This window comes from Limanda limanda, chromosome 12 (assembly GCF_963576545.1).
Source record: "Limanda limanda chromosome 12, fLimLim1.1, whole genome shotgun sequence".
Classification (NCBI taxonomy): domain Eukaryota; kingdom Metazoa; phylum Chordata; class Actinopteri; order Pleuronectiformes; family Pleuronectidae; genus Limanda; species Limanda limanda.
The window spans coordinates 11,718,750-11,738,831 of NC_083647.1; the positions used below are offsets into that span (position 1 = coordinate 11,718,750).

The 20,082-nt window shown below is 43.3% G+C and overlaps 1 protein-coding gene across 1 annotated transcript in view; it reads right to left on the minus strand.

The window, feature by feature from the left end:
* The window catches only part of LOC133015726 (formin-like), a 52,993-nt gene that overhangs the window by 20,022 nt on the left and 12,889 nt on the right, over window positions 1–20,082 (minus strand). Inside the window, exons 3-9 of the mRNA XM_061082992.1 lie at window positions 17,926–18,046; window positions 14,645–14,706; window positions 12,107–12,882; window positions 9,613–9,754; window positions 4,133–4,220; window positions 938–999; window positions 634–722 (exon numbers count right to left, since the gene is read on the minus strand). Of these exons, the coding sequence (XP_060938975.1) occupies window positions 634–722; window positions 938–999; window positions 4,133–4,220; window positions 9,613–9,754; window positions 12,107–12,882; window positions 14,645–14,706; window positions 17,926–18,046 (1,340 nt within the window). The remainder of the gene's footprint in view (window positions 1–633; window positions 723–937; window positions 1,000–4,132; window positions 4,221–9,612; window positions 9,755–12,106; window positions 12,883–14,644; window positions 14,707–17,925; window positions 18,047–20,082) is intronic.

The window sequence follows — 20,082 nt, forward strand, 5'->3', positions numbered from 1 at the left end:
GAGGGAAAGCAGCGAGCGGCGCACAGAGGCTGATCAAAGGTAGCTCTGTCCTGATGCAGGACGACTTATGTAAACAGTGCCGTGTCGGAGGGGAGCGGAGCGGTAACATCCTGTGTGATTAGACACTGAGTAGGGATGACTCAGGCAGCCGTAGTGACAGCTCTGGTCAAACATGGAAATAGGAAGGCCAGGCTGAGCGGCACCGCTGGGTCCAGGCCTCGTTAACTGGCCCGAACTACTTGACCCTGACAGGAACTACTGAACTACTGAAGCAATGTTCATTAAAGCATATGTCTGCACAGTGGTAGAAGATTTTTTCGAGAAATTGAGGGAAATAGCAAATGGTTCCTCAAGGCGTAAATGTTTGGCTTTTTTTCCAATGTCAAATGTTTCTTTATAGCACAAATATGACAAAAAATCTTGAATAATTTAGGCCTTGAAGAAATTTATTTTATGACATGTCATCTGTAAAATCTGACAAACATGTTTATCAATTTATTCAACTAATTTTTGTTATGGTAAGTTCACTAAACAGCAATAAACTTAATACCTGAACTCACTGTAATTTCTCTAAAATACAATAAAGATTATACACAAAATAAATGTTGGAGCTGTTGGTGAAAGTGATCTTACTGTTCAGGTTTGTCCAACAGCTTGACTTCATCTTCTTTTGACTTTTCATAATGTTTCGTTATCTTCTCCATCTCATCACTGGTGGCCCTCTGTCAAGAGACACACAACATGGTCCACAGTTAAAGTGTGTGGACAGACACAGATAAACATGTTCACACAGTAAAAATCTAAGCAAAATGCTCATTAAAGTGATTTGCAACAATAACAAGCCACATACTTTACTTTGAATTAGCCACAACAATAATTTTCATCCCATCGTCATCCTCCTTACGACGCTATGATTTTACTTTTCCTTCATACTTACATTTTCATATAATGCTTCAATGGTCTCCAGATCCACCACAGTGTTGTCCACAGTGAGAACAGCTGGAACAGTAAGGATATTCATTATAAACAGCAAGTCTTAGAAATGGATAAAATCTTGGCCAAAGCATACTGCCTCTAAAGTGCTGCCAGAGCTTGAAGGACCAATTTGTTTTCCTGATGAGAGAAGTAAACATATGATAATATTCATGCAATTGTGTTGATTATTGCTTAACAGAAAATTATATTTGAGGTAAACTGTACCACAACATACTTAATGTTGCATCAGAATGAAAAAGTAACGACCAAACCCCAAAATAAGAGCAATTTGAGCAAAACCATGTGTCCATTCACATCTACATTGCACCACCTGCGCCAGAAACCACACCACATCATTCAATTACCAAGAATTAGACAGCTAATGCAGTACATTAGCTGGAGGTGGTAGAGCTGAAAGTGTAGCCAGGCTGTGGGGGTAAAGATATGTGGGGCAGGCTGAGTCTCAGACCACAGTGGGCCGACATGCACTTCTTTCCCTCCTTACTCGCTGTGGCTTAAAACATAAGACCTTAAAAATACTTTACAACTGGGACCACATTTAGAATCACCGTTACCAAATGTAATGATTTTAAAGAGAGGCAGAAAAAGGTGAGCTGAGCGAGAAACAGAAGGAAGTAAGCAGGGTAAGTAGAGGAGGTGAGAATAAATAAATGCTGGCAGAGTTCATCTAGGCAAAATAGACTTTTCTCTAGAGGCTGCATGTTTGTTTGACTCAAACAGTAAAATCCAAAGTACCCAGGGAAGGCAAAAAGCAGAGGACGGCAAGAAAAGAAAAAAGAAAGTGACTCCTGGTCTGTGTCTGAGAGGTGTCACAGGTTTACAGCTTGGTGAGGGAGGAGGGGAGGAGGAGCATGATGGGAGGGATGGCTCCAGTGCTCCTGGATCAGCTGACAGTTGCCTGGCTGATCCGCCAAGGATTTCATTACCAAGAACTGACGCAGTGACAATTTACCACCCAGTAAATCTATTCAGTGTCATTACAACTGATTCACAGTATCAAACATCTATACTTTCTTAGTATGGAGTTGTGCGTGACCGAAGGATGAACACATTACATTTTGGAGCAGAGACAGATAAACGTGCAGATCACAGAATTTAGTTTTACTGTTATTTTTAAGGTGGATAACACAAAAACTACCAAACTGATTTCCACCACATGTGTTGAAGGGATGGGGCCTGGTAAGAAATAAAGGAGAAAGAAGAATACATTTTGGTGCAGATGAGTAAGATTGAGATTAAGGTGCGGAACTTCTTTAACTATGTTATGCAGCAAGTAAATCTCAGAGTTTGTGTTCTGGATTTTTCGGCCTTTTTGTAAATATGCTCTCTACCGTACCGTAGTCCATTCTTTTTTTCATCAAATAAAGATAAACTCATTATTTAATTTGTTATTTAGAATTTATGGTGTTTCAGTTAGAAAAATCAGTATTTATAGGAATATGAAAAATGTGCAGTTTTTGGTATCAGTACTCACAAAAGGTAAATGAAAAAGTTCTAGTGACAACACAGGCCCAGTCCTTTTCAGTCTCACTGCTCCCAGCTAACAAGGTAATGCTTAACATTCTGGTTCCCAGCTGTTCCTGTTGCAGAGAAGCTGTCAATGTGCTCCCAACGTCTGGATCAGAGAGAACGCTGGAGGTCCATTTCCTACATCTTATTAGAGTGGATTATTCAGTCCCTCAGCCATGCAGCCGTCAATCACACACCAAAGGGGGGCCTGCTCCAGTGTGCACAGGAGCACTCTGATCCAAGGGGAGCCGGATATCTCTCCACACCGACAGATCAAAGCCAGCCTGCCAACCGCCTCACACCCTCTCCTTCTACTTTTCACTCATCGGCTTTGGTGTGGAAGGGTGTGTGTGGTGTGTGAACATGTGTATGTGTGTCTGTGTGCGTGTGGTGAGGTGGTGTGTGGGGGAGAGCCTCTCTTGCCCTTGAACCATGGTGGCCCTTGAGGTCCCTCAGTCACTCTGGTGGGTGCTGTTGACCCCCTCTCTCCCCTTAACCAGAGTGTTGCCTTCTCCCCTCCTCCCCGCTCTCCTACCCTCCCTAGTAGCTCTAATTACATTACATGTCCCATGTCCTTTTAATTTGGCAACAAAGGGGAGGCAAGCAGGAGAGGCAAGGGACTAGAACCCTTAGAAGTGCTTGTTAAGGATGCTGTCCTTCATTGTCAAATCCAAGTTGTCCATTTCCCATTCACCTCCCATTAGGGCACAAGGAAGCAGCCTCACGCTGGGTGTGATCAGGCCCTTTTAACCAAACCACCTCTACAAACTGACACTCACACACAGAGGGAAGGATTGAAAAAGGAAAGGGGGAAAAAAAGTCTAAACAAAACGGGTGTCCTGGTGCTGTGTGCCGTTTGGCCTGTGTCTGAGGTGGTTTTATGTTGTAGGGCAGTGTCTGCTAACTGCAGAAGGTGGTTTTGTACATGCTTAGATCATTAGTGGGGTGTCAGTCCCATTAGGCCTGTGGAAACCGTCACTGGCTACAATAAACAGATCTGCTGGCCGCATGCTCAGACTAGCAGGCGGCAGGCACTCTCCGCCGCAGTCCCGGGACAGCAGCAATTCCTGGCCCATCTACGCTGTCCCCAACACACGCATTATGTGTTTACATAGACATGCAGCCACATCCAAAGTCACGCACACACGCGCCTGCGTTTAACACGGTTCTACCGAACATGCAATCAATCCACGCAGTTCTTCACGTGAAGAAGATGGTGATCTGACTTTAACCGGTGCCTGAGGGATTTCACGCAGCCTGATAGAAAAAGTGAGATGCTGCTTTCAACCAGCTCACATTTCAAATCAAGGTGGGTTCTTTCCCACTGTGGCAACAAGATGAATCTGCCACGTTCTATTAATAAACAATTAAAAAAATAAATCTTGGGCTATAAATTATAAGCTGTCAGCAGGTGGGACAGTTGTCTGCAGGGCATTCCATGCCATCTATTCTCTAAAACTAACGGCCTGCTCTTTATCAGGAGTCATCATCAATTTATTGTAAGGTAGGAATGTAAATTCCGTTTTTGGCTGTAAAAACTAAATGGCTCCTTCCAGAGTCTCTTCCATGAAACAGATGAATATTATGACGATACCATAGTGTACACAAGCGTCTAAAAAATGTTCACCTTGCTGAATGTCCTTCATCTCCAGATGCAGACTCGATATGAGGATGCCAACTGCTTGTGAACGCTTTCCATCCAATAGCTTGGTAATCTGAAAAACCGAAAACAAAAGGATTCAGAGTGTAAACCATTAAATGCATCGATAACATTTAAAAACTGCATCTATTCTAGTTTGTAAGATTAAACCTGACCTGAATTACAATGTCCTAAAGGAATTTTTTTAATTTTTCAAGGTTCTAAGTTATTTTAATCATTAATTCTGATCAAATTTCAACTAATAATATTGTTGATTACTTTACAAACCCTCTGCAAAGGGCTTCATATAAATTGCTATGTCATAAGTCTTCATACCTTCATTTAACATCTATTCAATTATTCACGAACATTGACGGAAAGCAAACAGAGGAACAGATAAGAAGATCATTTATGAAATGCGAAGCTGGGTAAGAAACAATCACTTAGTCACTTCCCCAGCTGTGGAAGCAGATGATCGACGATGCGGCCGACAGACCGCCTGGAGGGACGGTTAGTCTAAGCAGGCTGGGAATCATCTGGTTTGACCCAGGCGACCAGACTAATCAACAATCGTTGTCATAACCCATCATCGTGACGCAAAGGACTGGGAGGAACACGCACACGCACACACACACAGTGGGGACACACTTTTGCCAAATTCCATCAATGAGGGAGCAACGTCAAACAGAAAAGCACCTCCTCTCGTTTGCCGAAGAACATGTGTGAGATATAATCAAAAAATATCAAGTCGCAGTGAAAGTACAAAGGCAAAAGTGGCACCATAAAAGGACAGTCTAGAAGAGCAAGGCGAGGAGAAGCCGGGCTTTTATAACAAACTATAAATTCACAGGATTTTTATTTCTGCCTACACATGGTCACAATTACTTATGACTGAATTAGCTGTAAAGCCAGAGAGAGTTTTGGCAAGGTAAAGCCCCGCTCTAAAAGTTAATGTGTCAGGCTTCTTCATTAGGTATTATGGCGTTGTCGGCTACTGGGCTGTCCAGTGGGAGCTGGAGAGCAGAAGCCTTAGAAGTGGGTATTGCGTTACAGCGCGTTAGTGGGTGCCATGCTGCTTCCAGCTCTATTACCTGGATCACTGGGGATCTCCCACTCTGGGGACGTGAGACGGCTGAGCACCAGGCTTTCCCCAACACCTCTAATTAACCATTTTGGACGGGCCACACTAAAAGCAGCCCAGGAACCCTTCCCGCTCACTGTGGCTGCAGAACTCGCCAATTAGCCTAAACAGTTAAGTTAATGTGAAAGGACAACTGATGCCGGACGCCTGCTTTCAGCCATGCAAACAGTTTAGGGAAAAGGAGGGAGGGGCTTGATGGATGCTGATGCTGAGACAGGTTGGACATCGATAGCTGATGGCTTTCTCCTGTGGATGGAAAGAGAACTGGAGGACTTCATGTGATACTCTTGAATAACAGGTCAGGAGAAAGAGAAGAAGAAGAACAAGAGACAGCGAGCACCCTAAGAAAATAAGCAGAATGATGGAGGCGGACAGTGGGAGTGTTTTGAGCTGAGACAGGTGGCCGACGCAGGTTCGGGGCCCAGTGGATAGTTTACACGGCCACAGCTGAATAGCCAGTCCTACTCCTCACTGACTGAATCACGCAGACAGATGTTACAATAACAACTGGACTAAGACTTCCCATCAATATCCACCTACAGCAACCCCAGTCTCACCCAGCGTTAATCTTACACCCACTCGCCCACGTCACAGCCATGGCTTCAAATATGCCTTTAATAAACCTGTGTGATTGCTCGTAAGTTATTCCCATAAACTGCTGTTTGTTTCAGGGGATCCGCTGGGTCTCAACTTGATACATTTATGGAGGAAAAGGAAACTGCCTTTTTTGTGTTTACTGATGTGAAGTTTTTGCACACGTGCAAGCTCAACAGCACATTTACCTTGATGGATCTCTCCATCCCCATCGCCCCCTCCCTGCTCATCCCTTGATCAAGAATGCACTGACATGTCCATTCTCTGCGCCCCCTCCACCAGCACTCCTATAGGTGCTCTGTCTTCACTGCCTCCTCGAGCCAGTGGAGTGGAGCCACATGCCTGCAATTATACCCCTAGTCCTGTCCGGTCCTTTCTGTTCTGGTCTGCTGAGGCGGGAGGGCTCTCTTCCATGTCCTCTCCTCCGCTTTGATATGCTAATCAGCGGAGGGAGAAGGGCTCCAGAGTAAACAAGAGCTTTGATTTTTTCGTTATGGCACACATGATAGAGATTAACTCGCTCATGTACGTATCGGCTGCATCCCCTGAGTTGAAACTTTTTGGCGCGAGGAGTTGTTGGAAATTGGGGAGGTGGCTCATATGCATAATGTACACACATTCCTTTCCCTCCCACTCATCTCCTCTCACCGCTCCGGGCCCCTGGGGCTGTGGTGTTAGCATGATCTGGCAACACTTTCTGAGCAAGTGCATAATGACTTGTGAGGATGTGCTGTCATCACACACGTGCACTCCACCGCACATACAAACACACACACACACGACAGAAACTTACACATGCCTATGCATACACAAACACACAAAAATGGCAACTGAAACACACTCACACAGATCAAAACATAGATAGCTGGCAAGATGATGAGTATAAGAAAATTCTGCTCAGTCGTGGAGTCTGTGCTGACACAGACAGCAGGGCAGGTGTGGTAGCTAAAAGGGCGGCTATCCTCATGCCCATAGAGTACTTTACTAATGCAAAGATTAAAAAAACTACTAGTACTGACAAAGTCATTGATCACGAGCGTGGACTGAAAGAAATACCTAATATTATCCAGAAAAATAATTCTTGAAAATCTTATATTTTTAGTTCATTACCTCTATTGATTATGTTGTTTGTTTGTATTTTATTCTATTTAATTTTATTTAGATATGGAACTTTGTCTCTGCAATATTAGTAATTCATATTAGATGACATTCTATAAAATATGAATAGATCATTCAAATAAACGAACATATTTGATAAGATAATTTATATTCCTATATAAATGTACAAATAGGGACAGAACTGTTGAAGTTTGGCAGTAAGAATAAAAAAAAGCGAAGCAGAAGAGCATCTGGGAATGTTTCCAACTGGAATAATAAGTAAGGGAATATAGCTGGGCAATGACAAGTGTAGTTAAAAAAGATGAAAAGACACTGCAAACTAAATCAGTGTCAATGTCAAAATCAATGTCTTTATTCTTTTGTATTTCAGAGAAATGCAAAGAATGTGGTGTGAGAACATGTGTCTGAAAGTAAAAAAATGTATATTCTGAAATACACATAATGGTCCAGATATTCATGAACAGTGCATTACTGAGCAGTCGTTTCAAAATATGAGTCAGCAGTTGTGTTTTTAGGATTTAAAACAAAAGTATGATAAATAGCTTATATTCTGAAGCTTGCAAATTCGTTATGGATTACAAATTAGTGACCCTGACACTGTTCACCATCACACCATCACATTCTCCATCTCTCCAGTTCAGTCCACCTCTGTGATCTATGCCTCCTCAACTCAGTCTCTCTCTTCAAACCCACTCTCAATGCTCTCCACTTTATATAATGATGGATGACATGTCTCCACTTCAACCCACTATTCAGAGACTGAGCCAAAATGTCCCCAATGCAAATGCAGCCTTCTTGCACCAATTACCTAATTTGGAGTCTGCGCAGTGGCAATTGGGGATGTAACCACGGTATTGAGGTCCAAAACACACGCTAGACCAATCGGGAGTGAGTATCAGCATTCTGATCCACTTTTATAGCATCAAAAAAGATAATATAACCAAAAGTTAGAGAAAATTAAGAGCTCGAATGATTAAAAAGAAAAAGTGTGCTAAGAACTAACTGTGACGAAAGTCTCTTTAGTATGGTCCATGTCCCAGTGACCAACAAGGAGGAGGCAGGGTTTATGACCTATACTGCACCCAGCCACCAGGGGACAACAGAGATGTCTGTCTGTCTGTCTGTCTGTCTTTCTTTCCTTCTGTAATTCTCTCCTTCTTTCTTTCTTCTTTCTCACCTTCGAACCTGCTGAACCTCTCATCAGCTGATGACTCAGATGATTTCTCTCTCAAATGATTTATCCCTCTTAACTCTGAGTATAAACATTCAGAGATAACAAATGATCGCGTAAACAACTTTCTTTTCTTTTTGGCGACCTTTTCATTTGGAATTCTTCTGCCTTCACGTACGTCTAAACATAGATATAGACTTCAGCCAGAGTACAATGAGTACAGGTACTAAAACCCCAAATGATATGTTAGGCATGGATATTCCTTTTGAATTATATGAATTAATAGTTTTTGTATCTGTTTCAGCAGTGCTGCATTAGTGGGGTCAAACATCATGCAGGCTGACGTAATCCCAGACAGGAGACAGTTGGCAGGATTTGTGTCTGTATGTGGCTGTCTGACTTGGATCAAATGTTGGACAGTTTGCTGCTTTAGAGTGACCAGACTGAGCGGAGAGATGTAAAGATTGAGATCAAGGAGCTGAGTGGAGCCTTGACAAATTGATCAGAATAGGGGATGCGTATGGATTTTGAGGGGACAGACTGGGGCAGTGGCCGATTTGTAACTCCTCGGACGTCCCTGTGAGGACCACCAGGCAGCCAGGATGCTGACTCGGGGCTGGCGGCAGCATAGAAGTGCAAAGTTGCAGCATTTGACAAGACATCAACAACTGTCTTTGGTGGGTTGGGGTACCGCAGATCAATCTGGCAGAAAGCACATCTCTGCGGATTTTTATTGTTTCATCTTAAGTAAAAACTTTGAAGCCTGCCCAGAAGAATATTTCATATTTTTCTGGATAATTCTGCAGCCATTCCTACATTACAACTCTTCCCAGTTTGCCAAGTGGAAAAAAACAAAGTGCACAAACACATAAAATAGTACCCTGTGTTCAGGTCCACGGGAATACTTCACAACTGCAGTTGTACAGTTGTATTTGAATTATTACTGAACATAAACAGCAGAGAAAAAGCCTTTTATCCATTATCTACATCGCTTATCCTTCTAGTGAGCTAGAGCCCATCCCATCTGACATATGGCGAGAGGCAGAGGTACATCCTGGACAGGTCGTCCTCATATTGCAGGGCCAATATAAATAAATACCCAAACACTTACAATCACACCTACAGACAATTGTCTCCAATGAACCTAAGCTGCATGTCTTTGGACTGTGAGAGGAAGCAGGAGCACGTGGAGAAAACCTACACAGAAAAGCTGACAACATGCAAACTCCACACAGAAAGACCCACAGCTTTCTTGCTGTGAAGCGACAGAGCTATTCACTGCACCACCCAAACCATATTCAAACAATAACATGCTAACTGGCTGTAGCGGGAGACAAATCAAACAAGATAAACCGACAAGATCAAAAAACAGCAACGAAAATCCAAGACAATAATAGGACCTAACACAGGCTGAGCAGAAGCAAGTAAGACGACTGAATTTACCTTCTTAGCTTTGGTTTTCTTCTCGTAGCTGTCTGACAGTGGTTTCTTCTTCCCCTGAAGCGTGGCCTTTGAGAACAGATCCTCAAACTCATTGGCGTTGACGATGTTCGGTTCCTCCAGACAGCCCCACAGTGTGTTGTTGCTAGAAAAGGAAGCAAAGATTTAGACCTGTGTTGTATTTTATTCGATTTTGAGACAAATCAGTGCTTTAAAAATAAAAATGTGATCAGAGTCACAACAACAGTCTTATGACCTGACAACGCAAGCTAGAAACATCTTGGCGACTCGAGCTAAACAAATTGTGTGTTCTATTCGTGGCGTGATTATTTGATGTTTATTCAACCTCTCCCGTTGTTTGCCATTTTCCATTTCCCTGTCCCGGGACAACGCTTGGCAGGAATGGCTGCAAAATCTCAGCTTGGAAAAAATGCACTGTTTATGAGCTAGGTGATAAAAATAACAAAAGATTATGACAAGATTGTTTCTGCAATAAAAAGGACCATTTCCAGCTAAAGGAAGAAGAATACGGGAGGCGATGTCGTGTTCCAGAAGTTGCTGAGTAACATCGGACAAAACAAACAGAGAGAAGCAGAAATATGAACAAGAGGTGTCTCGAGTCAAGAGCATGTTTAGGAGTTACGCACCAACTTTTTTTGTTCACTGAAACTCAACACATGTGTCCCTGCTTTCCCAAAGTCTGTTAATAAGAATATCTGCAGACACAATAAACAAAAAGGAAACTTATTGTAAAGAAAGACTGTGGGATGATGACATCTATAATACTCCACAGATGCCTAATTGCTGGTTTAGCCTTTCCTTTGCCATCTTCTCTTACACAGCACTTCACAACGCAGGTCGTAATTTAATGACATTACTCAGGTCAATCTCCCCGAGTCAAGGCCCATTTAAAGTCAGTGAGAAAGCGAATCTGGACCCAGCGCACTAACACAAACGCTGGCAGGGCTGAAATATCCGCACAATCAGCTGCATTGCCAGTGACTCAGTTGGGGTCAATTAAGTCCAACTCTTGCTAGCATGCAGCTGGTCTCTTGTTGCAGCGGTGAGAGTATTTATCTGGGAACGCCAAGAGATTTTCTGTTGAGGACATAATGGCACTGTCCCCAAAAATCCTCCTTTGATTCCTCCTCTCGACGGCCTCCGCCTCTGAACCCGACAGTGGAGGAAACTAGCTCGGAAAAGAAAATGACATCCAAACCCCAAGAAATCTTTCCATACAAGACAACTTTCTAATTGACCAGATTATGACTATAATTGAATTTAAAGTCCCCTCCTTTTTCAATGCACTTTCCCAAGCAAGTCTGCCTCTCTTGCTGCCCACTGTTACTTTGCGTGTCAGCTAACATTTCGACACCTGGCATCTTTTCAAACCTCCCACTGTCCGCCTCCTCATAACGCAAAACCTTACACCATTAACAGAGATCACACAGTTAATCCAGCTATAGTTAAACATCTGACCCATTTAATGCCCCTTAACTTGGCCCTTTACAGTTCAATTTATAGCTGACATGTAGTCAACTCAGTCCCCTCAGAGCTGGCCGGGACCAGTAAGAGAGCGGGAACCACAGCTCAGTTTCCCCCCTCTAACCCAGCCATGGAAATACAAGGCCATAAAACTGGAAGCCTGGCACTCTGCAGGCAACAACCACAGCCACTGTAAATGGGCTGGATAATCCACTCACAATTATAGAGTATCTCCATAGAGCCCTCAGATGTGGGAGTGTGTTTCAGCAACCATATCTCTGTATCTCCCTCAACGAGCATATTCAGGTCTAAGCTGAGACCCCATTAGACCAGGTTCACTGAAGCTTAGAACTTCATTAGCCCTGGGATCACAGCAGTGTCGCTCTTTGAATATTTCATATGTGCATCTTGCCGAAGGCTCTCTGAATTCCAAAGTGCAGTAATCCCCCAAAACAACAGGAATGGAAACACAGTGTCGTTGGGAGATTACAAGTAAGGGGGATCAAACTAGAACTAGGAAGATTGTCAATAAATCCTTTTACTTTTAGTAAGACCTCGATTAAGAAGAAGGTTGAGCTAGTGTATGTTTAAAACCTGTAAAATGGGTAAACTGTTCTTATTCTTCCAGTCTAACTTTTAAGTAATATTTCTGTAAAACTAAGAAAACTACAAAACTGCATATCTCCACAGGAAATGGCCAATCAAGGTTGATTGGCCATTTCCTCAAGATATTGCATACTCACTGCAATCAGATATGTCCGCATCATTAAACGGATTTCTTACGATTCACCAAGAAATCTTTTGATTTCATCATAATGTGAGAGAATACGAAAAAAAAATCCTGCATCTGGCCCAACATTTTAGGGGTTCTTCCCTGAGCAACACCACATCCTTCCCAGTTTCATGGTAATCCGTCCAGTAGGTTTGGCATAATCCTGCTAACTAACAAACATAAGCAGAAGAAAACATTACCATTTTGGTGGAGGTTATGGAATCAAGTGGTTACACATACTTATTGTCCTGTATCTGTATCCTGCTCCAGTACAGAGGCTTCATGGGACAGGCCGGCTCGACGGTAGGCTTCCGCGGGGCCTTCTCCACGTTCTGGGCAAAACTGAAGCCGCCGCCACTGGGGGGAGGAGGGGGAGGTCCAAACCCTGGAGGCGGTGGAGGGGGAGGTGGGCCAGCTCCAGGTAGGCCAGGAGGGGGAGGCGGAGGTGGTGGGCCACCTCCTGGGAGAGGAGGTGGCGGAGGAGGGGGTGGCGGGCCACCTCCTGGGAGAGGAGGTGGCGGAGGAGGGGGTGGCGGGCCACCTCCTGGGAGAGGAGGTGGCGGAGGGGGTGGTGGTGGAGCTCCCGCCATGCCTGGTAAAGGAGGTGGAGGAGGAGGAGGAGGAGTGGGTGGTGGTGGTCCTGAGAGGCCTGGTGGGAGGGGCGGTGGAGGCGGCGGGGCTGGAGCTCCTGCGGCGGTTTGGCCTTTTAGATTCAGGCCGATAGAGTCCAAGTTGAGTTTTTTAGGCACGTTCTGGGAGGGGCTTAGAGCGAGCACATCCCCATCGCCCCCAGGGCTTTTGATGAAGGTCTCCCGGTCCGTCTGGATGCCCACAGTGCGCCAGGTCTTGAGTGCAGACTTGTCTGCAGTGGACACAACAGCATCGCTGAGCTCCCGGTGCTCCACACCCGCGTTGTGCGTCTTCTCTCGCTGTGTCTTGGTGACGGCTCTCTCCAGGTGAGAGATTGAGACGGCATGCTCACCTCTCAGCTGGAAGATCTGAAGCTCAAAGTCGGACTGTGAGGAGCAAGAGCAGATCCAGCATTAGACACAAAACAAATCCAGAGCTTCAGTCGTCTCCCATCTTATAAGATATAGGAATAAAACTGCATAAGGTCATTGAATACGTGTCTCCTTAAATGAACTTTGATTTAAGTATGTAATTATTCTTCCATGTACGTGATTCTTGGTTGAAAAATAAGAGCCATGTTCATTCTTTTCATCGCCCGTTTTATACTTATTTCCATTCAAGTTTCCCCAGGCTGATGTTAATATCTAACTCTGGTAACTGCAGTTTTCGTTTGACATTTCAAACAATGAAAAACAACCCAAGCCAAAGCAAAGTATTGATTTGACACGAAAGACAAAAAAAATCCTTTTGTAAATACACATGTTCCTTATTAAGTCATGTCAGTTCACAAATAGCATTAGGCACGTTCCTGCCCATACTTGCGGGCTGACTCAGCATTAGTCCTTTTAGAGTCCCACGTCAAATTAAAAGATTTAAGTCGACAGGCTGAGAAACCGATTCTGAGGTCAGACTTTTCGACAAAAAAAGTCCATAAAGAAATTAATCAGTGGTACGAATTATGTAACATGTCCAGAGCTATGTTCCCATTGGTATTCCAATGTTTTGCAATAACACAACCAGGCAAAAAAGCCACCTGTGGAACAATGTTCCAAACCTCAAATTTTAATGAATTAAACACTGACACCTTTAAAACGAATCTGGAAGGAGCCATTATATAATGAGACTAAGGAGATGTCTATTGCAGAGCTGCGTCTGGAACATAACCAATACTTAAAATATGACATTTTTGGTCAGAAGAAATGTCATTCAGAATTTATTTTAATCAACACAGTACAGATGTTTCCTGTTTTGATTGAAATATATTATAGGTATATCTACATCTTATAAATTAACCTTTGGTATAAAATTGCTAAAGGTCACATTTACTGTCAAATTTGGACATTATATAATTATCGATAAAATATATGTTGTCAATGCATATTGGCTCATTACTACTACAATTTGAATTTTGTTTGTTTTTTGTTTGTTTTAATTCCAGATCTCATTAGTATTTATACTATTTCAGCTACATGTGTTAAATGTAGGTTCTTTTTTTCTTCTCTCACAGTCACATGCCGTCACTACAGTTAAAGCTGCGCCTCTCTTTTGTTTGTTTGCCTGTACATGTCACTTTTCTAATCCAGCTCATATCCAAAGCTGAAAAAAGTCATCCTTGCCCGAGCCAAAGAGGCTTGCAGTTTTATCAGTTTTCAAAAGGAGTTGGGTTCTTTTTTCATTTCTTCCAATCGTTGCTGGTTGTTCCAGTTTGCTCAATAAAAAGAACATACATTTTCCAACTTTAAAAGTTAATTTGACAAATAGGTTGACTGCACAGTTTACCTTCAAATAGAATCATATTAAGAAAACCTGCCAAAGCTAAAACCGTCTGAAAGTATCAGATTATGCATCCAATTAACTACAGCACGGGATAATTTCATGCTCACTTAGTGCCATCTTGTGTTCAGAGCAGTTAACTACAGTTAAGACTTAATATTCTGGGCCTCAGAAATTAAACTGCATATGAATTATAATCAAAAATGTACTACCTTCAATAACATGCATCATGTGCTCATTTGCTTCTGTTTTATATTGACTGTCGGACTCATTTTACTTTACTCTCTTTAACTCCCTGACACACGCATGGTCTCATTTTCTCTTGTACATAATATGCTTTCAGTAATGGTTTGCTTAGGTCACAGGAGAACTTACATGCATCCTCTCAAGCTCTTCCTTGCACTCTCTCTTCAGCTGCAAGAGGGCAGCCTGGTGCTCTGAAAGAAGGCAGAACAAAGACATTGGCATGGGAGCGCAACAATATTCAGTGTGGACTTCACTCAATAATCACAGCTTTAGGTAATGACTGAGAGAGAGGTTGATCTTCTGCCTGAAATACTGACATTATTGACGTTATACTGATGTTGAATCACTATCAAATTGAGCGATACAGACAAAAGGTCATTACCACAACATGTGTCTTTAGAGGCTAAATTCTACAGAAGGGTGGGTCGCTATATTTACTACTCAACCAACCAGTTTAGATTTTACGGCCGGGTGAGGTAAAAGCCAAAACAAACTATTTGACGGACGAGGCAACAAAAAGACAGGACTACCTGCTGGTACTGACAAAATCCAGACAGCGAGGTAAAAATGCCACACAACAACAATACTCTCCTCTTGAACATGATGCCACTAGACTTTTACTTAGATCTGATTAAATATTGTGATCGTCAGTTGTAGTTTCACTTCACAATTGGTGATGAAGTTAAATGCACTACACCCATTAGCTACGCCTAACAAGTTACTAAATATACACCACAATGTCATAAGCATGTTTTCACACTGCTTTCACATGTTAGGATAACACTGTTCGTTTTCGGCTCTAATTTCTAAATTAATAAAGTCTTAACTATTTAATTACTTCCAGAGGGTTTGACTTGTTAGACTTTTTCTGGCATGTTTTAAGGTAATATTTGCTTCTTTTTTTTTGCATTCACTATAACAACCGATTTTGTTGCCCTACAAGTGTACAACTGTGCCTTACTACTCCTCAAAAGACATAGTCCTCACATGCCTTAGGTGGTTGTCTGACTGATTGTACCAATGGTACAGTGCGTTAGCAGGTTGTCTCTCCGCCACCAGGTGAAAATCGCTCTGTCCCAGCTCTGTATTTGTGAGTCAGTCCAGCACAGTTGCCTTGAAGGTCCAAGAGATTCAGTGTGTCCAGGGGGATCTTTTTTTCTTCTGTTGATTTATAATAATTTAAAATGACCATTAAATGGGCTATGTCAGATAGTGATTTAATGACTGTGGACGTGTTGGTACTGTACTGTAACTGTCTTACAGTAATAACCTCTTAGGAAAGATCAAAGACACACCTCTGATCTTGGTTGTGTAATGCATATTTTTTGGAGGGCCTTTTGTTGCCTTTAATATATAGGACTCTCTGTCCTATGTATTAAGGACAGAGAGCTGTCTGTGAAAGGGGGACAGAGAGAGTGGGGGGGGACATGCAGAAATGGCCGGTTGAGGCTTTGCCTTGTTGGGGCGGCAGCTCTACCAGTTGAGCTATATGCCACCCCATAGCTTTTACCTTATTTATATTATTATACATGTAAGGAAAAAGAACAGTCATTGCAGACATAGCTAATAGATGGGCATAATGCACCTTAAAAAGTAATTTGCTACTTATATTTTCTGGGTTGATCGCTTTTACAGTGTTCAGGCTTTTATATATTCCTCGACAAATAGAGCAAACCTGTTTACAAAGTTGGGATTATTATACCTTAAGCGTGGCACCATTAAATATTGTGTCTTTGGGCATTCAATAAATTTGCTGGGGACCTGGTGAGATGGCTCTGTGTTGCATGTGTGTTTTACGAACCATGCCCACTAATCACACATTACGGTCAACGCAATCAAGTGCAGACTAACTAAAGTTGTAAAATGAGGCTTACTTCCTGTTGCCAGTAGGTGACGCTATCACTATCACTAGATACAGACTAATAGATCTGTTCAGGTCGGGGCTCTGATGAAGCACGAGCAGATATTGGCCATTCATGGAGCTGTTCAAGCCGGGACTCTGATCATGTGACAGAACCTTGGTACTGATTGGGCAATGCACAGCAGAGTTATGACAACTTTGTCACCTTTGGCAAAGGATCAACCTTCGCCACACATCAATGTTTACATGGTTTGAGGAAATGTCACAATTCTTACCATGATCTTATGACTTGTCTGAGTTCATTTGGGGTCATGATACATATTTCGGGACGATCGGTTAAACCAGACAGAATTGCTGCGTTTTAGGGGGCGCTGTTGAGCCATTCTGCACACCCATATACAATTACTTAAGAATAATTACATTTTCAAGAGCACCAACAGTGCGAAGATAAAAAATATGGATCGAGTGGATTTAATGTGGTTTCATAAGGAGACTGTTGGCCCTAGGCACAGGTATGCGTTCTACTCTGTGCTTTTTTAGTTTCTAATTTCAATCAAGACTGAAATGAAGAACAACGGAAGGCGATGAAGATGCTTCACAATCTCTCTCTCTCTCCGTTTGCACGATCTCTGACAGTCAATACATTTCACAACCTGTTGTAAGAAGTAACAGTTTGTGTTAATGATTTATCCAAGTAAGTGTTGTATCAATAAAACAAACTATTCTTAATAGACATTGTGCAACTTCATTATCAACATGTAAAGGGTCATAAATGTGTTGAAAAAAATAAAGAAAAATATCAAAGGAAAATGAAAATTGAAAAGAACTGGATATGATATGCACTCGCACATGCATGTGTGTTTATCTTTATGTTCAAAGTCTGAACTTTAGCTCTCCTTTTATTCTTTTAGCCGAGAGCAAAGCTCGATCCCTGCGGGCAAATCACCAGAATAATCCCGACTTGCTGGTTTTAATCTACAGACCACAGAGAACACCCAACATCTGTTGCACTGCTGTTACACCACAGTTTCACTGTAAAAAAGCTTTTTGCTTTCGGGACTGAATCCGTCTGTGTGTGCTTATGACCTATTTGTGTCATTACACCTTTAGAGGTGGGCCAAACAGGGCTTTCTGCCCAGAGTGTACTTGATTCCATTAAATGTTTTTACCCCACTCTAACACCCACCCCCATGCTACCCACCTTGTGGTGCCACGAAACAGCAGCAACACAGACAGCTGCATTACAACACACACTTACACAGCCTCACAGACTGCATTCTTGAATGGATTAAAACTTTGTCTTACACCCCGCTGCTGATACTGAAGTATTGGTGAGTGCTCAAAAACTCAATCAAGGACAAATATCCCACACAAGAGATCCATTTCAAATATATTAAAAGTAATGGCCCTTATCCACAAAAACAATCAGCGTGAGGTGTGTCAGTGTGAGGCTTGACTGGAATGATCCTCTGCCAGCATTCCTGTTATTCCAAGTTGTTACAGGTAACACTGTATCTTAATCTTAAAGCCACAGGCCTGAGGTTCTCACCTGCCTCTGTGTACTTGAGCCCCACTTTCTCCTCCTCATCTTTAGCTTTGGGTGGGGGCCACACAGCTTGCAGCCGCCCTGGAGTCCTGTCCTCGCTGTCTGTGGGGGATGTGACCTCTGTCTATGGGAAAAAAACACATGTAACAGTATAAGCATATGAGCAAGGAAATCACACTGATATTCTTATTTTCTGAGGGCAAGTTTTCTCAAAATGTATTGTTTTTCCTGCGTTTGGAGTAAATACAAGGCTTTCTGCCACAAACATGTCCAAAAACATGTAATTTAAGAGGATTTTGGAGTAATGTTACATACAATAGCCTCTGTGGGAGATTTGACATCGTGTCCAGGAGATTTTGAAGCTCTCTCAAAAATCAACCTCAGATTTTCCTTATCATTCTTGATTTTCTTTTTCACTGCCTCCAGATCCACAGGCTCGTTTTTTTCCTTTGTGGCAGTTTTGGTGCTAAAGATGTTCCTGAAGGTTTCATAGGCCGCGTCGGATGTTTTCTTTCTTTCAGGTGTGGATGTAAGTACCTCTGGGGCTGGAGCCTTCTCTCCCACAACCTCCTCTGCATTCTCAGTATCTTTCTTGCTGTGTTTGGAAGTAGCATCCTGACGGACATCTGACTGTTTGGCGTCATCGTGGCTTTCTTGTTTTAGCCGATGACTAAGCTGTCCCATAACGGTGCTTTTAGTATCTGAAACGGATCTAGGCTCTGCATGTTTTTTGGCTGGAGATGCTGCCCTCTGGTCAGGGAAAAGCTTGGCTTTGTTTACATTCTTCTTCAGGTTGAGCAGGGCCAGGTCAGTGTCCTTCTCGTTCTGCTTGATTTCTGACACTGTATCCTTCTCATCACCCACTGCTCCTTTCTTCAACACCCTCAACCCACTGAAGAGAGCTGGCATCTGGAAGGAAGGTGGCGTAGAGAGGGCAGTGCCCTTGGACGGGGATGAGGTGGAGGAATAAGGGGAGGGTCTAGCTGGGGATGATGATGGGGTTGTCTTTGCTTCAGCCGTCTTTCGAGCAGCTGGGAGCTTTGAAGGGCTGGTACTTGGCTGAGTGTCACCCAGGGTTCCTGAAATTGTTATACCAGCAGTTTCTGATTGCGCCACTGGGCTGGAGGACACTACGGTAGGCAATTCAGGAGTCTTAGTTGGGGTGGTGGGAGCAAACACCTGACTGGAATGAGGTTTGTCTGTCCCGTCCTCAGCCTCATCCCTTTTCTCATTTGTCTCCTCCTTTTGTGCCCGATTCAAATCATCAGACTCCTTTGACAGCGAGGCTGTGGCACCATCATGACCTGCAGTCTCCAAAGAAAGAGGTCCAGAGATGATGGAGGGGACCGGCTGAGAGCAATCTATGCCAGCATTCTCATCACTCTCTTCTTTTCCGTCATTGTTTCCACTACTCTTTTCTGCATCCACAGACACTGTGGTGGTGCTCTCCATGGTAGGACAGCTTTCTTTCTGTTTGGTACCAGAGGATCCGAGACTTGTCCTAGCGCTGGATCTGCTCATGAAGCTTTCTGAGTAAAGAATAGCTTCTATGCGGGATCGCTCCGTAAATTTGTGTGTTCTAAACACAGGCACTTTGTACTCTGACTCAGTGGTACTATTTAGCTCATCTCCTTCACCCTGGTTCACTGTATTATTGTCCTCAGCTGGGGTGGGCTCGCTGGTCTTTGCCTCTTTCTCTGACAGGCTGATGTTGCTAAGGGACACCTCCTCATCCTCATTGTCTGTGTCAATATACGTTTCCACCTTAGTGACCTTGACCAGATCTGGGTCAAGTGGGGCTCCAGCTGCTCCCGTCACTTTTTCACCTGATTCTTTCCCATTTTTCAACGATTCAGCCTCCTGCCCTTTAACACAGGAAGTCACCTCCTCCCTCCCTGTTTGCTTGTTCTCACTGTTAGAAGCTTTGCCATCATTGGGACGAGGTGTCTCGCCATCCGACAGCTCCGTGAAAGAAGTCAGCACAGCCGAAGGCACAGAGCTATCCCGGCTCAAGAAACTGCTGAAGAAACTCAGGTAGGAGCTCGCAGGCTGCTTCCCCTGCTCCCCGGAGTTATTACTTGCACTTTCCATTGTTGCTCAAAGTGTCTCACCACCTGCGAGCAGAGAGAGGTAAAACCCAACAGGTAGCGGCTTCAGCAA